Source organism: Phocoena phocoena, chromosome 10, assembly GCF_963924675.1.
Source record: "Phocoena phocoena chromosome 10, mPhoPho1.1, whole genome shotgun sequence".
Taxonomy (NCBI): domain Eukaryota; kingdom Metazoa; phylum Chordata; class Mammalia; order Artiodactyla; family Phocoenidae; genus Phocoena; species Phocoena phocoena.
The window spans coordinates 83,834,388-83,855,685 of NC_089228.1; the positions used below are offsets into that span (position 1 = coordinate 83,834,388).

At 41.0% G+C, this 21,298-nt stretch overlaps 1 protein-coding gene and 4 non-coding genes across 5 annotated transcripts in view; 2 read left to right on the forward strand and 3 right to left on the reverse strand.

The window, feature by feature from the left end:
• Window positions 1-21,298, forward strand: part of LOC136129040 (zinc finger protein 665-like) — a 472,691-nt gene that overhangs the window by 349,517 nt on the left and 101,876 nt on the right. The window contains 1 exon segment of the mRNA XM_065885117.1: window positions 14,748-14,765. Within this exon segment, the coding sequence (XP_065741189.1) occupies window positions 14,748-14,765 (18 nt within the window).
• Window positions 2,929-3,022, reverse strand: TRNAI-UAU (transfer RNA isoleucine (anticodon UAU)). Its single transcript has 2 exons — window positions 2,985-3,022; window positions 2,929-2,964 (listed from the first exon to the last, which is right to left on the reverse strand). It is a non-coding gene; the product is annotated as a tRNA-Ile (tRNA).
• TRNAT-CGU (transfer RNA threonine (anticodon CGU)) lies at window positions 9,336-9,408 on the reverse strand. The gene has a single exon. It is a non-coding gene; the product is annotated as a tRNA-Thr (tRNA).
• On the forward strand, window positions 14,307-14,413 carry TRNAL-CAA (transfer RNA leucine (anticodon CAA)). The gene is made up of 2 exons: window positions 14,307-14,344; window positions 14,368-14,413. It is a non-coding gene; the product is annotated as a tRNA-Leu (tRNA).
• On the reverse strand, window positions 16,846-16,953 carry TRNAL-CAA (transfer RNA leucine (anticodon CAA)). The gene is made up of 2 exons: window positions 16,916-16,953; window positions 16,846-16,891 (listed from the first exon to the last, which is right to left on the reverse strand). It is a non-coding gene; the product is annotated as a tRNA-Leu (tRNA).

Consider the following 21,298-nt stretch of genomic DNA (forward strand, 5'->3'; position numbering starts at 1 on the left):
AGACCTGCCAACAGCTTGATTTTAGTCGACTGAGAGCCATTTTGGACTTCTGACCTACAGAACTGCAAGACAATAATTTTGTGCTAAGCCACTAAGTTTGTGCTAATTTGTTACAGCAGCAATAGGAAATTAATACAATTATCAAAATTAATCAAACTGTACACTTAAAATGGGTGAATCTTATTGTACATACATGTCTTACTAGAAAGGAAATGTTAGAGAACTGTATCTCTGTTTTCTGTTTTGAACAGCTCCGCAGAAGCTGGTGTGATCAGAGTCATTTCAGAGTTCTAAAATCAAGCCATGGAAACCAGGGACAACCCCAGCCCTTGACTGGTCTGAGATTCCTACGGAAAACATGAATAGCCCCTGGAGACATCTTTGTGCCTCTGGCAACTTTACTTTCACACTGTTTCCTCAACCGTCGTTTGGTCACTGTCTTAACTAGTATTATAAAATATCATGTCATGCATTAGCTTTTAAGAATCATTGAAGAGGCTTTTCTGTTTAAATATTCAGTAAGTCCCTTACGTACAAACGAGTTCCCTTGGAAGAGTGCATCTGTAAGTCCAATTTGTTCCAAAGTCCAACAAAGTTAGCCTAGGTACCCAACTAACACAGTTGGCTACATGGTACTGTACTGTAATAGGTTTATAATACTTTTCACACAAGTAATACATAAAAAACAAACACACACACAAAAAATTTAATCTTACAGTACAGTACCTTGAAAAGTACAGTAGTACAGTCCAACAGCTGGCACACAGGGGCTGGCATTGAGTACACAGGCAAGAAGGGTTATGAATGGAGGAGGGAGAAGGGGTGGGAGATGGTAGAGCTGAAGGATCGTCAGCAATAGGAGACAGAGGGCAAGCTGCAATTTCACTAATGCCTGACGTTGATGGCTCAGGTTCTGGTTCCTAGCTGGATTCAATTCTATCTACCCTCTTGAAAAAAACGATCCAGTGATATCTGGGTAGTAGCTCTTTTTTTCTCGTCGTAGATGACACGGTAGCACTGGATTGCATTCTGAACGGCTGCTGCAACCGTCGTGCACCATTCTACCTTCAGGTCCCGTGCCTCAAAACTAACAGTGCCTCCTCAAAGAAAGAAAATCCCCTTGCCATTGCCTGCATCCTGAATCTCTTTGGTTCTTCAGTTACTTCTTCCTCTTGTCTCTCTTCGTCCTTTCTCTAAGCCTCCAATTCCTGGTGCTTCTTAGCAGTACCATCTACATCACCACTGCTTTTATGCTTGCCTCCAGACATCCTGGGCTTGAAATAAAGAGACTGTACTGCCGTACTCTATATAGTACTGTACAGTAAAGTACACAAAAACACACCTACTTGTAGCGGATACACGCACATGACAAGGTACGCCAGACACGTGAACTAACCTATGTGGTTGGATGTGCAAACACACATTCGCATCTTTGAAAGCTCGCCTCTTGAAGGTTCGTATGTAGGGGACTTACTGGAGCAACCTCTGTTCCTTGTTCTCCTCTAACTATGCTCATGGGGCCATTCCCACGTCTAGGCTTTTGCATTTGTTCATACCTCTGCCTCCACCTCTTTCAACGTATATATCCAAGACTTTCTCCCATATTTCCTTCAGGTTTCTGCTCAAATGTCACTTGCTTAGAGAGGCCTTCTCTAACAACCTTACCTCATATAGCACTCCCAGCATAATCCCTGTTATCCCTGATCCCTCTTATACTATTTTTGTTTTTCTCTATAAAACGTATCATCACTTTGTCTTACTGTATATTTATATTTACTTGTTCATTGTTTATTTCTCCCTACTAGAACTTAGATTCCAGAAAGCAGAGGCTGATTTTTAAAATTTTACTGCAGTAATCTCAGCACCTAGAGTGGATCTGGCAAAAAGCAGGCATCAGGTATTTGTTGAATGACTGCCTTTGAGATACAGTGCACAGGAGAGGGAGTGGATTTGAAGTTGATGATTATCCCATGTGTTGATGTTGCAGATCTGTGTGAATTTCTGGACAAAAACATCCCGTAGGCAGTAGGATGCATAGATCTGGATTCAAATGCGAGGACTGGATGGGAAAGAAATACTACAATCATCAGTATTTAGAGAGATGTTGTAATCAAGGGAATGAATATAATACAAAGAATGTGTATATCATTAGATGAGAAAAAAGCTGAGATAGAACTGTGGGATATAGCCATATGTAACAGACAGAAGAGAAGGAGGGCCCTGTGAGACACTGAAATCCAGGAGAAACTGGTTAAAAGCAGAGCAACATTCAATCATTTATTTCAGACACAGCGTCAGGATGAATGTCATTTTCCCAAACAAGGCCGTTTATTTTCTGATGAAATTAGGAAGAGATACATACATAGCCACCTATGTTTCATTGCTGGGGGAAATTATTTTCTGTTCCCCAGTCTGGTTTATGTAAAGTAGGCGGTGGAGCCTGACTCAAAGCACATGTATATTTCAAAGATGGAGTTCAGCAACCTCACTGCAAATCTTGTGGAACTCAAAGCTAAGATGCCTGACAGCAGCTTCCGGAAATCCGTGAGCCCCGGTGACAGCTGCACGAAATTGCAGAGCACAAGACCGAGGTTTTCCTCCTCCTTGCTCAGTCCCCAAGGATCTGAGAAATGGTTTTTTAAAAGGATCGAGGAAAGGGTGAGGGAGACTCATCTGAGGCTGTACAACCTGACTTTAAATTCTCCTGATTGAGGAGAATCGAAATTGCTTGAATATGTTCAATCTGCCTCCTTTTGGCTTGTGATTTCTTCCTATGTTTGAAATATGACCAAATATCCTCCTTAATCATAGAATATCTCCATTCTCACCATGGAAAACGTAATAACCTCTTTTCAGCTTTTTCTTTAAAGAAGAGGAACAGAAAGCAGTAGAATGAAAAGAGACTGAAATCGTAAAGGGCAGAAAACATGCTCCAGGTGAGGCTCGAACTCACAACCTCGGCATCACCCGCACATATACTGCTGTATAAGTACCGCGCGCTAACCGATTGCGCCACTGGAGCATGCTTTCTTTGCGTTCTCGGGGCGCGCTCTACAGAGTCATGAGCGACGGGCGCGCTCGGTCCCCGAGACAAACTGGAGCTGGAGTGCGCGACACTGCTAGGGACCCTCTTCACCCCTACCCTCCTCCACCGCGGCTACCCTGGCGAATAAAACACGCTTTGTTCGAGACACTTTCATCTTTCGCGGAAGCGTGTATGTGATCCTTCCTCTACGCCAGCGTAAATCAGCATTTCCCCGGGATCCGGGGGTGCTCCTTTTAGAAGCCCCGAGAGAAAGCTGAGGAGAAAGAGCGAGCGGACTCTAGCTCTTCCTCGCCTTGACCCCAATAAGGGAACGATATCCATGGAAGACAAGGGCTATTTAGCTGAGGCAGAGCATCACCGCGCACCGCCTGGCTGGTCCGTGATGCTTCCTACCAGATGGAGGACGCCGAGAAGCCGAGACAGCCCAGCCCTCGCTCGGCGAGTCTCCCAGCACCCGCCGCGCTCCTGGAGGGACTACCCGCCTCGCTGTCCAGCACCTCCAGGCTGCGCCTCCCGGTTCCCCCAAATCCTCCCCGAGCCTGCCTGAAAACCGCATTCGAAGTCATACAGCCAGCTGGTCCGGCATCTCTTGCGGGAAAAGCCAGAGTGGTAACCGCTCCTTTGTGGCGCGTGTTACAGAAATCAAGGCGGTGTCCACCACCCCTAATCCCACCCTGCTCCTCCACCTGTTTTGACCTTCTTTAGAGGTTCATTGCAGATAGTTTGCCTCTGCGATCTAATGCCCACCCAGTATCCTCGTTTCCTGCCTGGGGCATCTAATTATAAAGGCTAGTTTTGTTTATTTGTGTGTTTGCTTGCTTGTTTTTGGCGTGGGGAAATCGCAGCTGTCACATACACACGAGATATGAAGCCTTTTGGCTTTTATGGAATAATTCCTGTCAGATAAAAGGAGAATTGTGTAAAGAAGGGAATTGTCTATTCCTGACCACAGAGTACTTAACAAACAGGACAGAGAGTAATAGACCAGTGAGCAAATTTCTCCATACTGACGCATGAAGGGATATGAGGGCAGAAGTGTTTCCACATCTCAGTGTCTGTTGCATTACTGAATTGGGATCTTTACATACACCTTAAAGTGAGGAGCAGTGAGAAGCGATATAGACTCTTTAGTAATGACCATCTCACCACACGATCTCCTCCTACATTCCCACCACACAGTCCTAGAGAGAGACCGAGATCTGCCTGAACCTCTAGAGGTCATTCCATCTAAATAACAATAGCAGCCACTAGTTGGATCGAGCTTATCATGGGCCAGGCACTGTTCTGAGTGATTTATATAAACCTCATAAGAGCACTCATGGTGCTGTGTTCCAAGTCTGGATCTAGGTAAGAAGAACCAGTATCTAGGGAATTACTGTTCTTAAGAGATGAAAATTTACAAGACTCACAGTATGTCACTGGATATTAAACTGACTTTCATTAACACAACATAGGCATTATAATGGAGAAAAATGTTGATAGAAAGCTAAGTGCTTTTAATTGTTAATATTAACACACACACACACACGGACACACACACACATTCTGATCTCTGCCTACTCTTCCATGGAAGGCCAGCCTGTATGGACCACAGTATGGGCTCCCCTGCCCTGTGACTTCAGCTTTGAGTTTCATTTGTGGGAGCACTTAGCAGGAAACCAGAATGAGAGAAGACAGAGAGGTTGGAGTATTTATTTCTCTGGGTCCCTTTCTCTGGGTCAACTTCGTTCATCAAAGTGGACATTTCCTTCAAGCTCCAGATAAATACCAGAAGTGAAATTGCTGGATCATATGGTAGTTCTATTTTTAATTTTTTAAGAAGCCTCCATGCTGTTTTCCATAGTGACTACACCAATTTACATTTCCACCAAGAGTGCAGAAGGGTTCCCTTTTATTCACATCTTCACCAACATTTGTAATTTCTTGTCTTTTTGATAATAGCTCCATCTTTTAATTGGGGTATTTAGACCATTAATATTCAGTGATTATTGATATAGTTAGATTAATATTTACGAATTCATTATTGCTTTCTATTTGTTGCCCTTATTCTTTTTTCCTACATTTGTCATCTTACACCTTTTCTGACTTTTGAGGTTTTAATTGAGCATTTATATGATTCTATTTTCTCTCCTGTCAGCATATCAGTTATACTTCTTTTACTTTTTTTTAGTGGTTGCCCTAGAGTTTGCAATATACATTTGCAGCTAATCCAAGTCTACTTTCAAATAACACTATACCACATCATGAATAGTGTGAGTACCTTATAATAACAAAATAATCCCAATTCGTCTCTCCTGTACCTTGTATCATTGCTGTCATTCATGTCACATATATGTAAACATACATAAGCAAATACATATACATATGATATACAAATAAGCATACATGAGCAAATACTTTGTTTACACTATTATTTTGAACAAACTGTTATATGGCAGATCAATTAAGAGTAAGAAAAATACAGGGTTTTATTTTACCTTCACGTATTCCTTCTTCAGTACTCTTTCTTTGTCTATGTAGACCTGAGTTTCTGACCTATAGTTTTTCCTTCTCTCTTAAGAAGTCCTTTTAGCATTTTTTTGCAAGGCAAGTCTACTAGCAACAAATCCCCTAAATTTTTGTTGGTCTTTTTTTAATTTATTGGCTGTGTTGTGTCTTCGTTGCTGCACGCGAGCTTTCTCTAGTTGTGGCGAGCGTGGGCTACTCTTCGCTGTGGTGCATGGACTTCTCATTGTGATGGCTTCTCTTCTTGTGGAGCACGGGCTCTAGTCACGTGGGTTTCAGTAGTTGTGGCATGTGGGCTCAGTAGTTGTGGCTTGCGGGCTCTAGAGCACAGGCTCAGTAGTTGTGGCTCATGGGCTTAGTTGCTCTGCGCCATGTGGGATCTTCCCGGACCAGGGCTCAAACCTGTGTCACCTGCATGGGCAAGCGGATTCTTAACCACTGCGCCATCAGCGAAACCCAGACGTCTTTCTTTCTTGCTTGCTTCTGAAGGATAATTTTGCAGGGTACAGAATTCTGGGTTGGTGGGTTTTTTTCTCTCAACACTTTATATATTTCATTTCATTCTCTTCTTGCTTGCACGGTTTCTGAGGAGAAGTTGGATGTAATTCTTCTCTCTGTTCCTCTATGGGTAGGGTGTTTTATCCTCTGGCTTCTTTCAGGACTTCTTCTTTATCTTTGATTTTCTGTAGTTTAAAAATGATATACCTACTTGTAGTCTCCTTATTATGTATTCTTGGTGTTCTCTGAGCTTCCTCAACATGTGGTTTGGTGTCTGACATTAATTTTAGAGAAAGCCTCAGTCATTATTGTTTCAAACATTTCTTCTGTTTCTTTTTCTCTTCTCTTTCTGGTATTGCCATTACTTACATGTTACACCTTTTGTAGTTGTCCTACAGTCCTTGAATACTCTGTTCTGTTTTATTCAGCCTTTATTCTCTTTGCTCTTTCAGTTTTTGAGGTTTCTATTGATATATCCTCTAGCTCAGAGATTCTTTCCTCAGCTGTGTGCAGTCTACTTAAAAGCCATTGAAGGCATTCTATATTTCCATTATAGTGTTTTTTTGTCTCTAGCATTTCTCTTCTTCCTTCCTTCCTCCCTCCCACCCTCCCTCCCTTTCTCTCTCTCTTTCTGTTTCTTTCTTTCAATTTCCATCTCTTTGCTTACATTGTCCTTCTGTTCTTGCATGCTGTTTACTTTATGCATTAGCCCCCTTAGAATATTAATCATCGTTGTTTTGCATTCCTGGTCTGATAATTACAACATTCCCGCTATGGTGCTTGCTCTGTCTTTTCAAGTGTCTTTTTTTGGTTTTTGGTTTTTGCCTTCTGGTATGCCTTGTAATTTTTTCTTGATAGCCAGACATCATGTGCTGAGTAGAAGGGACTGCTGTAAATAGACCTTTAGTAATGTGGTGGCGAGGTGTGGGGGGCAGGGAAGTGTTCTATAGTCATATGATTAGGTCAGTGACCTTTTAGTGAGTCTATGCATCTGGACTGTGAACTTCACAAAATTTCTGTTTTTTTCTCCCCCCACCCCCAACCCTGGCCCTTAGATGGGATAGGATGATTAGATTGGGCTGGCATTGGGCATTTTCCTTCTCCCATATAGAAGGCTAGAACTGACTGAAATAGAGTATTTCGCCTCCCCCAAGTCAATATGGCTCTGCTAATACCCCATCAGGTTAGGCTCTGGTTAACTAGTTTCTCCCAAGAGCAGGCCTTTTATAGATGGACAGAGTCTTCTGGTGTATTTCAAAATAGTTCTTTTTTTTTCCTCTGCCAGTATTATGAAAAAATTTTTCTCCAATATTTACTGTGAGAACTTGGTTGAACTCCTGGCAGTAAATCTCACAATATTGTTAGGGCCCCCTGTGACTGAGTTCCCCTGGAGTTTTTAACTCTCAGAGTTGTCCACATTGAGCCTCCAGAAATTCATAAATTACAGTTCAGGTTTTCTTCCCAGTGCTCATTCCCCGGCAGTTTCTGGCCATGGGTCTCTGCTTGGTAGGTTTGTGACTCGTATTCACCAGTTTGTCTCTCCAATCTTGCCAGTAAGGGTTTGCCCTGTATTCTCCTCTCTCTTAAGGATTCAAGAAGAATTGTTGGTTTTTAGTCTGTTCAGCTTTTTAATTGTTGCTAGGACAGGGCGGAGACTTCCAAGCTGTTTACCTGAGGAACTGGAAACCATGTGTTGTGTTTTTAAAATTACTGAATATGGTGCCACGTAATTAACAGCTTTTTACCAGTGTGTGCCAAAATCAAGGTCCCTGAAGTTCAGTGGATAAACTGCAAATATTATAGACATTAACACTGTAAAGTTATTACAAAGATGATTTTAATTTTCCGTATTATTTCCTTTTAACACCAGGCTAAATAATTTCCTGATAATGTCATCTGTCTACAGAGTGCATGCAGGTTTGGAAATGTGGCATTCACTCATTCATTTTTAAAAAATGTATTCACACATATTTGAATTCCAACTTACTGTGGTGATACAGCTCTAAACAAGGCTTGGTTTTGACTATCAATAAGTGTCACTTTAGAAGAAAAAGAGAAAAAAATACATCAATTATTTAGTAGATATTATCCAATATATGCTATAATAAAGGTGTACAAATGGTGCTATGAAAAGACACCTCTCACCTAGATTGAAGGTAAAGTGATACATGAGCTGAATTCTGAAAGATGAGTGGGGCTTAGCTAGAAGAAGGGATAGAGGCATATTTCAAGCAGAGAGAGTGGTATTCATGAAGCTATGCAAAGCATAAAATCTCTGAAGACTGAGGAACGACCAGAGTCCTCAGTTGCAAGAAACAGACAGCTACTCTGGTTGATTTTAATAAAAACGAATCATCTGTGCCTGTCCTGCATCTTTAGCAATTTACAATAAAATTTTCAAACATGATACAATATAAAGTGTGTTGGATTGTTTCAAGAATCCAAAGTACTTTTTGAGGAATGTATCTGTGACTTTGGGGTATTATTATATTATTAATTATTTAATACAAATGTGGTATATGGAAATTCGATCATTTTAATCTTTGATGTAGATTCTTGATTTTAACAATTTATGTTAGCCATTCAGAAGTGATCAGGGGTTTGCTTTTGCAGACAGCTAATTCCAATAATGAGATCATAAATTGAGACCGGGAAGATTAGTTGCTTCCTACTTAGGTTGAATCTTCATCAGCACTGTGTTACTTTCTTTGTTCTTCTCTATAAACTGACCTTGGTTCCTTGGCTTTCAGGTAACTTTTATGCCTCCTAAGGTGTTTGCAAACTCACCACACTCTGGTTACATTTCTTCAGCTCAGCTTAATTCAATAGTTACTGAGCACCCACTAGGTTCCACACTCTGCAAGGCTCTGAGATACAATGTCAAACAAGATATGGCTCCTGCATTCAGGGGAGCTTAAAGTCCATTAGGTAAGTATGATAAAATCGATAATTACAATATCTCTTTAGGCCTATAGCACCCAAGTTAGTCAGGACTGTACATTGCAATTTATTGAATCCCAATGAAAATTACTGATAGTTTATCAGCCAGCTTATATTGGTATTAATTGTGTTGGTGGCACTTCAAGTAAGGTTTTCATACCTGAATTTCAGGTATCATCAAGAACTCAGATAGCACAGCAGCTTTATTTCTGTTGTGTAACTCCTTTTTCACTTGAAAAGGTCCATTTTTTGTTCTAGGTTTTGGTGTCAAGGATAACCAAAACTCACCCCTTAGAAATACATCTCTTAATTAAAGTCTGCACGAGATGGAAAACTAACACTCCTAAGGCCCCAGTGAGATTCGAACTCACGACCCCTGGTTTACGAGACCAGTGCTCTAACCCCTGAGCTACGGAGCCCCAGCTGGTAGAGTGTCCCCTCCTTTTCCCAGATTATAGGCTGAGATCTTTAGGTTTTTGTTTTGCTTGGTTTCTAGAAAATTTGACGCTCTGCCCTCATCCCCTTTTCGATTTTCTGGGCTGTGGTCAAACAAATTCCCGCACTCTCTGATAGTTTTAATATCCCGTTCGATTCGCTTTTGTCAAAGGAAGTACAAGACCCTTAAATCACCTCTGAGAGTTTTGTTTGAATGCAGAGCCTCCGAGGGTCAGAGGTTGCACGTTGACGGGAGTGGGGAATAAACAGCTAGCCCACGTGCCAAGATGCGGAGGTTGGGGTGAGAACTACTGGGCCACTTGATTTTAGTTACAGCCACACCCGGTGCTCTGCAGTACCTTTCGCACCGATTGAAGCCCAGATATTCCAGACTTCAGTTCTTAGAGCCTTGGGGGAAAGCAGGCAAGATCTGTCTCAAATTCCCCGATATCAGCTATCAGAAGAGAGACTGAGGGGTGAGGGTAATGATGAGGCCAGCAGGAAGAAGGAAATTGAGCGACCTCCCGGGAACAGAAGCCGAGGAGAGGCTCTGCCTTTTGTAGCCTAGTCCTTGAGGCTGGAATACGTTTTGGAGCCTCAATCCGGGGTGTAAAGAAAGGGCCATGTTTCTCCTCCACCGCGCGTCGCTGAAATCCAAATAGAAAAGTTCTGTCCAAAGGAGCTGTGGCAAAGATACCAGAAAATTATTAATTTCCACCCGGGTAAAGGGGCTGTGAGGGTCACCAAAAAAAAAAAAAAAAATCTGTATAGCGACTCATCTCACACAAGCAACAACCATAATGTACAGAGAGCCGGTAAAGAAGAAAACTCAACCACAAATCCTAGGTCTCCTGTCCCAAGTCAGAGGCCCTGTGCACCTGAAACAAAGCAAGGACTGTTTTCCTGTCTACTTTCAGGATTTGATAGCTGGCTAATAAAGAAACAATGGCTCTTAATTACAAACAAAAAGCAAAACCAAAACACCTCGACTACTGACAAATACAAGTAACATTAAAACAACTCAGCAAAATAAGATTTATTGGTGGAGAAGTGGGGAATCCAGTCTCTATGCATCTGTCCCAACCTGGAATACAGTTCTCCCATAATCCAGAGGAGAGGCTGCAGTCTCTGAAAAGCCAGCCCGCCAGCTATCTAAAAGGTCTCCCAGGGTAAAAAATAACACACTCTACCTCCCACTCACCAAAGTCATATACAGGCAAAACAATGCCCTTGTGACCTGGAGTGTCATAAATGCAAATAATAGGGAAACGCAGCAAAAAAAGAAATGGGCGTATTAAAGAAGTTGAGAGTGAGGGGAGTGAAAGAAATTGAGGTCGATTTTATCACTACTACTCATCAGCGCTTCCTAAACGTCTCTGGACTCAAGGTCTGCCTCCTGCCTTCCAGAGGAGCCAGTTTGTTCAGATTCTCCAAAATCCTAAACTTGCCTGTGCAGAAGGGCCTGTCACTGGAAGCTCCTCTTCATCTCCTGAGTATCAGAGAAGAAGGGGATGCAGGCTCAAGAGAGATCATAAAGTCCCAACAAACCTGTGATTTGCAGTTTTCTCAGATTTCATCCTGTATTTAGGTTATAGTGTTCACCTCTGGTTTTCTTGCACCTAAAGAAATGTATAACCTCGATGAAATACGGCGAGACGGGCAACAGGAAGAAACAGTCCTCAGGACTTTTCAGTAACATTCTCCTCAAGGTCTTTCTAGTTTCTGTCTGCTGCCCGGGCCCAAAGTCACATGCTTTAGGGTTTGTTCCCATTTTCAGGTAACAAAATGTCCATTACCCAGTACTCGTCATGAATTTATTGTCTCTCAGTCCCAAATTCACCCTTTTTGCCTGCCTTGTGGAAATGGATATGAATCCTTTAAATAGTTTTCTTTTGCCAATCGGCACTGAAACTCTGCAGGTAGAGGATGGTGGAGAATCATTGGAGGAGGAAGGGGGTTTTGCATCCTGGTTCTCACGCACTACTTGGACTGCTGCTTCCCCAGGGCCTTGCTGCTACACCAGGCATGGTTTTCTCCTGCTTCATGATCCAGCAGCAACCAGCAGCCACCAACTTCCCCTGGCCAGCGTCCCCCTTGAGTGTTTTATAGTGGAGTGCTCTCAGTGAGAGACCTCTCCAAGAAGAGCTTTCCAAGAAACGCTGGAAGATGGATCTCCAGCCAGTTCCAGAGGGCACATTTCAAGCAAGTTCTGCTGGCACAACCCGAGAGCAATTTCTCCACTCTTCAGTGAGCCATGTCTGTGCCTTCCCCATCGAGGTCTGGATCTTAGCTAAGGGTGGGGTGAAGGATAGAGGGCTCTTCCTTCTGTGCTTTGGCTCAGCTGTAGGTGAGGGGCACTTCCTAAGCTGTTTTCAGCCCTAAGGGTAATGACTGCTCCTTAGATCTGCTATTCCTTTATTGTCAGTGTTGTCTTTACTTTTTTACTAGCCAATTCCTTGTTTCTCCAACACCTTCTTCAGGTAATAATTCTCTGTATTAAACTTTCCCTGTTCATTATAAGAGAAATACTTTCTGGAGATGTAATGTACAACATGACAACTGTAGTTAACAACACTGGATTGTATATTTGAAAGTTGCTAAGAGAGTAGATCTCAAAAGTTCTCATCACAAGGAAAAAACGTTGTAACTATGTGAGCTGATAGTTGTTAACTAAATTTATTATGGTATCATTTTGCAATATATACATATATCAAATCATTACATTGTACACCTTAAACTTAAACAATGTTATATGTCAAATATATCTCAATAAAACGGAAAAATAAATAAATAAACAACTTTTCCTGCCAAGTTATCTGTTCCTCTCTCCTCATTGGACCAAGACTGATCCATACCTAACTATTGTCACGTAACAAATCATACTAAAACTTAAACGGCTTAATTTATCACCTGTCATTTATTCGTTCGCACAGCTTTGTTGGTTTTCACAGAGTTTGGGCAGAGCGCAGTGAGGACAGCTTGCCTCTGCTCCGTGATTTCTGGAAACTCAGTTGGAAGACTCTAAGACCAGGGGCAGGAAATCATCTGAAGGATGGGTTACTCAAATGTATGGCAGCTGCTGCTGGCTGTGCGCTGAGGCCTCAGTTATTTTCCACGTGGTCCCTCCCTGCGGCTTAGTTTGGGCTTCCTCACAGTGTGGTGGCTGGGTTCCGGGGACAGATGTCTTGAGAGAAAACTATTGGAAGCTTCTATCACCTTTTATGACCTGGCTTTGGAAGTCATAGAGTATCTCTTCCATCGTAGTCACAGGACTATCCAGATTCAAGGGGAGGGAACAGAGACCCCCGCAACCTCTGGAAGGAAATGTGTCAAAATTGCATTCAAAGGAAAATACGTGGCATGAGATACAGTGGTATGGCCATCTTTGGAAAATACAATTTACTACAGGTTTTTTATGACTGAACTCTAACCACTTAGAAGCCTCTATCTCCTCAGATTTCACTTATCCAATGTCCCCTGGACTTGTAATGAAAATTTTGAGACATTAAAATAAATTAATATTAAACAGGTGCCTAGGAAACATACTACCCAGCAGTTCATGGAATATTGACTGTACTGGGCCCTGCAAAAATCAATCTATAAAGAAAATTGAATTATGGCATATTTCAGTTGCAATTTCATGTTTACATTATATTTTGATAATATCCATTTTCAAGTATTCCAAATATTTTAAACCTGTATTCAGACGTTTTCATCTACAAAAAAATATATAAATAGACTTCAAGAGTGTATAGGAATATACCTATGCTTCAAGGTATAGGAAGCATTAGTGCAAAAATTCAACATATGTATATATTAAAATACAAACTGTCAATTTTGCATACTTTGTAATTGTACTGTTAGTATAGTGAAAAAATAGTCACAATAAAAAGATTAAAATCTACAAGCAATAAACTTAATTTTTAAAAAGAGATGCTTCCCATTTAGTTTTAGGGTAATAGATGAGGTAATTACAAATTAAAAAGTGATAGCTCTCAAATTTAAGTGTCCTATAGATTTAGATTTTACAGCCTAATTATAGAAACTTGGTGATACTCCTAGTTATCGGAATTTTAAATTTCTTCTCTCCTTTAATCCTAGAATAATCATTGCAACAAAGATATTTCTTCTCTTTTTTTTTCTTTTTGTCCCCCCCCCCCACTTTGGCTATTTCATTTTCAGTCACTTAAACATATTTTTTTCAACATTATGTTTCAGAATAGCTGCGGTCACCCAAGATGGGTAATATTTATTGGAAAGCATCTGAGAGCTCTAGAGAGAAGAAAGGCAGGATTATTACTGTAGAGCACAAGTGACCCTGAAGGTCAGGAGACGGTGATGGGTGGAATGAATGATGTAAGTATGGCTTCAGGAGATAAAATCACAGTTTGGATGGGTTGAGAACAAGGGGACTGACCCTCTCTTGTCCAGAGCAGTGGGGTTGACCATTTATTCACTTAAGTTTCCACCGATCCTGGGGCAGCATCGAACTGGACCTGCTGGATAAAGGTTTGAATCACAAAGAACACAGTGACCTGGGGTCCAGATCACATGTGGGGGTCGGGACCGTAGGAGGAGATTCGTGTGAGGCGCGGGACCCTGGTCTGGCAGGCGGCGGAGCGGAAAGCAGGAGACTGGGCTGGGAGTACTGGGGAAGGGGGAGGAGCGAGGAGGGAGTGTCGCTCAGTACCCTGCCACCCTGTCTCCAAGGCAGAAAGAATTATTCAGGTCCTCGCTAACGCTCGTACCTCCTACCTCTCTCTGTTTCTCAGTCTCTGAATTCAGAACTAGTCCGACAAATTTTCAGAAGCTTTCTTCTGGGACGCAGCTAGGCGCTAACCCCTCAGCGTCTGCAGTATAACACTTCCAACTACAGCAACGTGTCAGGATGGCCGAGTGGTCTAAGGCGCCAGACTCAAGCATCTGCTTCTCACCGTTGAGGCTTCTGGTCTCCGAATGGAGGCGTGGGTTCAAATCCCACTTCTGACACATTCCTATTTTGTTTCACCTGACACGTTGAGGTAAAAAGTTTCACCTTGGATAGCTCATAATAACTCAACCCTCAGCACTGCAAATATTTCCCACCCTGAAGGGCACTCGAAAATGAGAATTCCCCAGTCTGAGAATCTCAGGATACTTTCAGAGCTATATGGAGGCAACCTCCAGCGCTGCCTTCTGTGAGATCCCTCCTCCCAGGAAAAAACTACCATAACAACTTGTGGTCTTTTCCTTAGTGGATCAACTGACCGGTCATCCACACTTGGATCTTGGGTTTTTACTGTGGGAAGAATTACTGAAACCTTCACTGCTTTTCTGCACACAGAAAGGAATCTGTTATAAAGTTCTAACAAAAAGTTTCCTTTGTCACCTTCTTATATCACGTCTAAAATCTAAGAGGGAAAGTCCCTCAAGATTATGACGCTGCTGAAAACATTTTTTGGTTATCAATAGCCCAAAAATGCTCATACTATTAAAATTAAGTAAATTGATAGCTCATTTTGAGATTTCTTTTCAGAATGATGTGACCTAGATGTCTTGTCTTTCATTTTATAAAGTAAAAAAATGCCTTCTATGAAGTTCTACATAGGCTAAGTAAGATCTTGGTCTTAAAATTAAGATCTTAGACTTCTGCAGCTTTGACATTAAATGAGTTTTTCTTCCTGTATAGATTTTAAATCACTACACAGCAATTTTTCTCCTAGAAATGTATCTCAGTGAAATTCCAGCTCAGCTCCATGCTTGGCCTTACCTAGTGTAGCATTTTGCAGTACCAGATTGTTAGAGGCAACCTAGATGTCCATCAGGTGTACAGCAGTGGCCACCCATGAATTTCATGCTATGTAGTAGTTGCACATAGAAGCAGATGTAAATGTAGCAAGACAATAGATTTTTCAAACTGCGTTGAGTAAAAGAAAAAATATCAGGTTGAACAGTGCCAATTAAAATCACACAAAGCAACAGCATTTTTTTGAGGGTAGTTTCTTTTCTAAAGAACATTAACAACTTTAGAGAGGATCTATATGTTGCGGGGAGAGGAAAGGAATGGATACAGGCCATGAAACAAACTAGAACTGAGAGTGACCTTTCATGGACCAATAACACAACTGAGCCCTGGACAACCAAGTGTGATTAACTTACCTTTTGAACCCAAAGCCTCTCTTTCCCTTCCATTATTAAATTCCACTTTTTTACACTCTACAGATTCCTAAGCACACACCACTCTTTTCTGCTCTGCATTTCCCCTGCAATCATGAAATTCTAAATTATTTTTCTCCATTCTCCATTTTCATCTTTTTCAACCATTGTTTCGAGTTGGGACTGTTTATTTTCCTGTTACTGGCTTTATTTTGTATTTCAAAGCATTCCTACTGTATTTTGGACTAGACAGAGAAACCTAAAAAGTATTGATAAAATAAAAAATAATTTTACAATGTTTACTTCTCTTTATAAGGTACCCAACACCTGCTCAAGATGGTGAGTACTGAGCTCTGAGGATCCTTCTAGCCAGGAAATTGTTACAGAGCTTAATTTAAAAAAAAAAAAAAAAACCCCAAAAACAACTTAGGAGACAATGTTCTGAGTACTTGCCACTTTTCCCAACGTGTCGTTTCTTAAATATTTAACTTAGGAGATGGTAAAATAAGGTATTGTGATGTTGTTTTTAAATGTAAAAGGCAAAACCAGAAACTGTATATACTTACTCCTTTGTATATCTTTCTCATTAATACAAAAATACAAAGACTGCAAATTGATTTTAACAATTGTATGATTGTTTCCATTTTGTTTCTTTCAATTCCTCTCTATGGGGAAAAGCTGTGAATTTTCCAATAATTTCCCCACTGGGAAAGTCTAGGACTTTGTGTGGGAGACCCTTAAGCTGAGCTACCACTAGAGAAAGTCTGGGTCCTTCTGGCTGGTGTGGTCATGCAGGAGATTGGCCTTTGATTTGCCAACAGCGAGGCAGCCAGTATAACGTTTTCCTCCTGCCCACAGCAAGTGGGTCTCTCCGGGAAAGGAAGATCTTCCTGGTTACTTTGTATTTTTGTTTTGTTTTGTTTGTTTTTGAGTCAAGTTCCTGGGTTTCGTTAAGATCAACAGGCTGACATAGCAGGGCACGACCTTCTGCTGGAAATCCACTGCCGGCTTCTCTCGGGAAGAGAGGGTCATCATCGGTGGCGCTACGATTTTTAAAATGTGCCCAGTACTCCAGGTTCTCTTATTGGGAATTTTCATTTGTCAAAGGCTTGACTGGAGGTTCGGGAGACGCTGGTGGAGGGGTGTCTTTAGAGGCAGAAAGGGCCAAACTACGGAATAAGCGCGGATGATGCTCAAGTGCCAGGGGGAACCAAGGTGGAAGGGCAAGAGTGAGATTTTTAAAAGGCTGAAAAGTGAGTGTGCCTGCCGAGAACAAAACTGAATCCTGTCAGAAGTGGGATTCGAACCCACGCCTCCATGCGGAGACCAGAAGCCCCAGGAGAGGGAAGACACAAGCTTGAGTCTGGCGCCTTAGACCACTCGGCCATCCTGACACGACAGCAGCAGATGCTCAGCGGTAACAATTCTGTCCATGATTGAAGACTGTTCCATCCAGGAAGGAGAGGAACCAGTCGTTTTTAGAAATTACAGGAGCAAACCGAGCACTATCTGCAAAACCGAAAGACAGGAAAGGAGGAGTTTTACGGTGAAGACGTGCGCTGGGCGACAGAACTGATGCTGCTCTGAAAACCGGGAGCCCACATCACCTACTTTGAGTCTCTTTCTCTCACTCCACCCCCGCTGACCACGGTTACAAGACCGACCTTAAGGAGTAGGGGACTTGGGATATAGATTTTATCGGTCCATGTTGCAACTACCGGCTTTCAGGAGCTTTCCCCGCTGCTCACAGTTTCACACAGTATTTTATCTTAGGCTTTTATTAGTGGAGACTGGGCCTGTGAGTGGGACTTAAAGATTCCCTGTACAGTAGTATTTCCAGCATCTTAACAGTTCCTGCAAGGGTCCACTCCCTTATCCTCTCTGCTCTTCTCTCCTCCCTTTCCTTCCGTTGCCATTTTTCTCTCCCTCTAATTTATCTTCCCTCTTCCATTCTTTCCACCTGCGTGAAAGAAGGGATGTGAAGTGAAGAAGCAGGACATGGTTTATTATAGGACACATAATAAGAGAAATATAGAGCATGGAGGACTCAAATTAGGTCTTGGTTTAAAATCTCTACTGAGTTTTAAAAAATGTTTTTGTTGTTGTTAAAATCCCTCCTGCTTTGGTTGAAGAGAGAGGTTCATCCAATATTTTCTTTCCATTCTGTCCCATAGTAGTCTTTAGTTAGTCTCCCAAATTAATAGCCTTCAGAAACTTTTCATTTCCTACAGAAAAACAACCCGAACACATATGTATGAACTGGCAAAACAGCTATTGAAAGATCCAATTTTGTGTGCACAATGATCAGGGGTGAGTTGTTTTCTTTTGCTTCATTTTTGGTCTTCATGCAGAGAACCTAAAATACAGTTTTAAAGGCAATGCAGGAAGAGTAGAAAACATGAGGATCTTGAATCAGATGTGTATGTTTGAATTCAAGCTTCATCACTTACAAAACTGTGATGTGTGATATTTTATATTATTGAGACCCTCTGTGAACACTTCCTTCATCTGTAAATTTAGAGGGAAATCCCTACCTCAAGATTCTTGAAGGATTAAAAAGAATTTATGTAGGTACTTTCCCCAGCAAGCCATGTGACAAGGAGCAGTCACTGAAGAGACCATTCACCCTCGAGGTTCTATTTACAACCTCTGGCATTTATAGAGTTTTGCGACAACCCAAATTCCCTGCTCCATTGCCTTTTCTGAACTATGGTGTCCTACCTTCCAAACGCTTAGAAAATATGCTCTGGGTTCTCCTTTTCTGCCAATTAATAATCTTTCAAACGTAACAGCTCCCCCTTCCCCTTGGTCATGTGCTCTGTCATTCAGCCCTCGACATCCCAGTTAGGAGTTCTCTCTCCCTCTTTTGAACCCCCCAAACATATTGGTGTTATCATTCAATGAAAAGCTGAAAACTTGACTTTCAAACCAATATAATATGAACACAGTGTCAAAGATTTCATATATCTCACTAACCAATGAGTAAGCTGTTAAAAATGCTTCAAAGGAGATTATGAAGAACAGACAACACGCAATCTGAAAGGCTGAAATAAATGTGCTAACAGATGCAAAATTGGTTAATATTCTGTAGGGCAATAAAACTTAAGATTGGACTTATTTCTTCTATTGGGTAAAATTTTATCTCAACTGAGCAAAATCCTTTGCATTGATGTAAACAAGAACCAGTTGCATTATTATCAATTTTCTGTGAGTTAACTTCTCCCACCATAGAGTTCCGGAATAGCCTAGTAAATAGAAAGTCAGTCAGAGATGCACACCCCTATAAAATCAGATAATTCCTACGTGGTCTACTAGACTAATGCCCAGTACTTCACTAACGCAAGGACCCAGTAAATTCTGTTGTTCATTTTAAAATCTTGGACACATTTTCCTGACACATATGACAATTTATGGTAGTCGTCTAACAGTAAGCTAATTAGGAGAGTGTTAGTGGAAATGGAGACATGTCCCTGAGTTCTGACTCTTGTCTTAGTTTACCTATTTGTAAAACGGAGGGGGTATATATTTAATTACAATGCTGTAGTCAGGTGGAACATTTTAAAATCTTTTATACTTTCCTTAGTTTACATGCTTTCTAATGGACTCTTGTGTTTCCAAGATGAATAAAAACAAATGTATTATCCTGCTTTTGTTTCCAATCTTTCTTCTATCTCTCCCCACTTGATTATTTAAAATATCAGGTGTATGTAGCGTGAAGGGAATTCCAAATCAGCAGTGTCTCCAGAGGCAAGTGAATTTTGTTTCCCAAGCCCAATACAATGTGCAACTCAATCGAAATGGTCAAAATCTGGCAAACCAGAGAAATAAAGACTCCACATTAGAGATCCCGCAGTTTGATTAACTCCATATTAATCCCTTCCGGGAACTTTTTGAAGCTTTCACTTGTAAGGATGTCTTTTAGGGGAAAGAGCAATAAAAATACATTTTCCACAAACTGTATGTGTGCACTTGAAAGAGGTTGTTTTAAGAGCTCCTGAACAGAGACTGGGACAGCTTAGGCCGTAAAGAAGATAGTCTGTGATGGCAGTATTTGCACAAAGTCATGGAATTTTCTCATAAGCTAGAAATCAATAGAATAAAGACTTCTGCAACTGAGTTCCACTTATTCAAAATAAGTTAGAAATTGGCTTGAAAAGAGAACAGTTTCTGAAATAAACATAAATGTGGAATTAGTCTCTGCAAGTCTAAGTTATATTACTTGAAGCATCTTGGAACAGTAGCCTTTTTTTTTTTTTTTAAGTTTTGTAGGTCAGTGTTTCTTTCATTTTAATGAGCTTACAAATCACCTTGGGATCTGGTTAAACGCAGATTTTTATTCAGTACATTTAACATATGAAAGAATCACCTGGAGCAATTGTTAAAGCACAGATGCCTGGGCTCCACCCCCAGAGATACAGTCAACCCTCCCGTATCCCTAGGTTCTGAAATCCTTGAATTCAAACAACGGTGGTTCAAAAATATTAGGAAAAATTTCCCAGAAAGTTCCAGAAAGCAAATTTTGAATTTGCCATGCACCAGCAGCTATTTACATAGCATTTACATTGTATTAGGTATTATAAGTAATCGAGAGATGATTTAAAGTGTACGGGAGGATGAGTGTAGGTTATATGCAAATAAAGTCATCCCTCAGTATCCTTGGGGAATTGGTTCCAGGACCCCTAAGGATACCAAAATCCGAGAATGCTCACATTCCTTATATAAAATGGCACGGTATTTGCATATACACACCTTCCATATATTAATACTTCAAATCATCTCTAGATTGCTCATAATACCTAATACAATGTAAATGTGTGTAAGTAGTTGTAAATACAATGTAAATGCTATGTAAATAGTTACCAGCACTTGGCAAATTTCAATTTTGCTTTTTGGAACTTGCTGAAATTTTTTTTCAAATATTTTCAATCAGAATTTGGTGGAATTTGCAAATGTGAATGCAGGGATATGGAGAGCTGACTGTACTATGCAGAAACAATTTCCCTTCTCTTCTAGTTTTTTTCGGCTGGTCTAGTAACTAAAGTGACGTAGGAAAGGTTAACAGGAGAAAAGCTGATTTAATTTCATAAGTACAGGAGCCCCAAAGATATGAAGCTCAGGGGCAAATTGGCGAATTGAGACTTATGCCACCCTGAGCTCAGGAATGGGATAGGGGCCTGAGGCTTCAAAGGGGAGGTGTGTAGTTCCCAGGAGGATAAGAAGAGGAGGAGTTTGGTAATTAGAAATTTGCCCTGCCATGCGCATAGGTCTTTCAGATAGAAAAGTTACATCTGGTAATAGTTTTTTTTTTGTTGTTTTTGTTGTTTTATTTGTTTGTTTGTTTTTTCTGGTACAGGCCCCCTATCAAAACTCTTTTGGGTAGTTATGGGAGAGGTAAAAAAATTTTTTTCCTGAGTCACCTGGGTCTTGATTGACTTCAGCTCAAAATAATTCACATGCCAAAGAGGCATATTTTGGGGTGGCATATTCTGCTTCCCTTCAACATCTAACTTTAGAGAGATTACATTTTTTCTCTTTTAATAGACATGATGCTCTCTTTTCATGCTAACAGGAAGACTACCCATCATGTGATATCTTAACTCCAGAATCTACAGACTAAATATAAACAGTCATTGGCTGATTCTCCAGTCAAGGAGCAACTTCTAATCCTGTTTTCTCTATTTCTTGTTTGGAACTTTAAATCTCCTTTTTCATGCTTATTTACTAGTCTTTCATATTTTT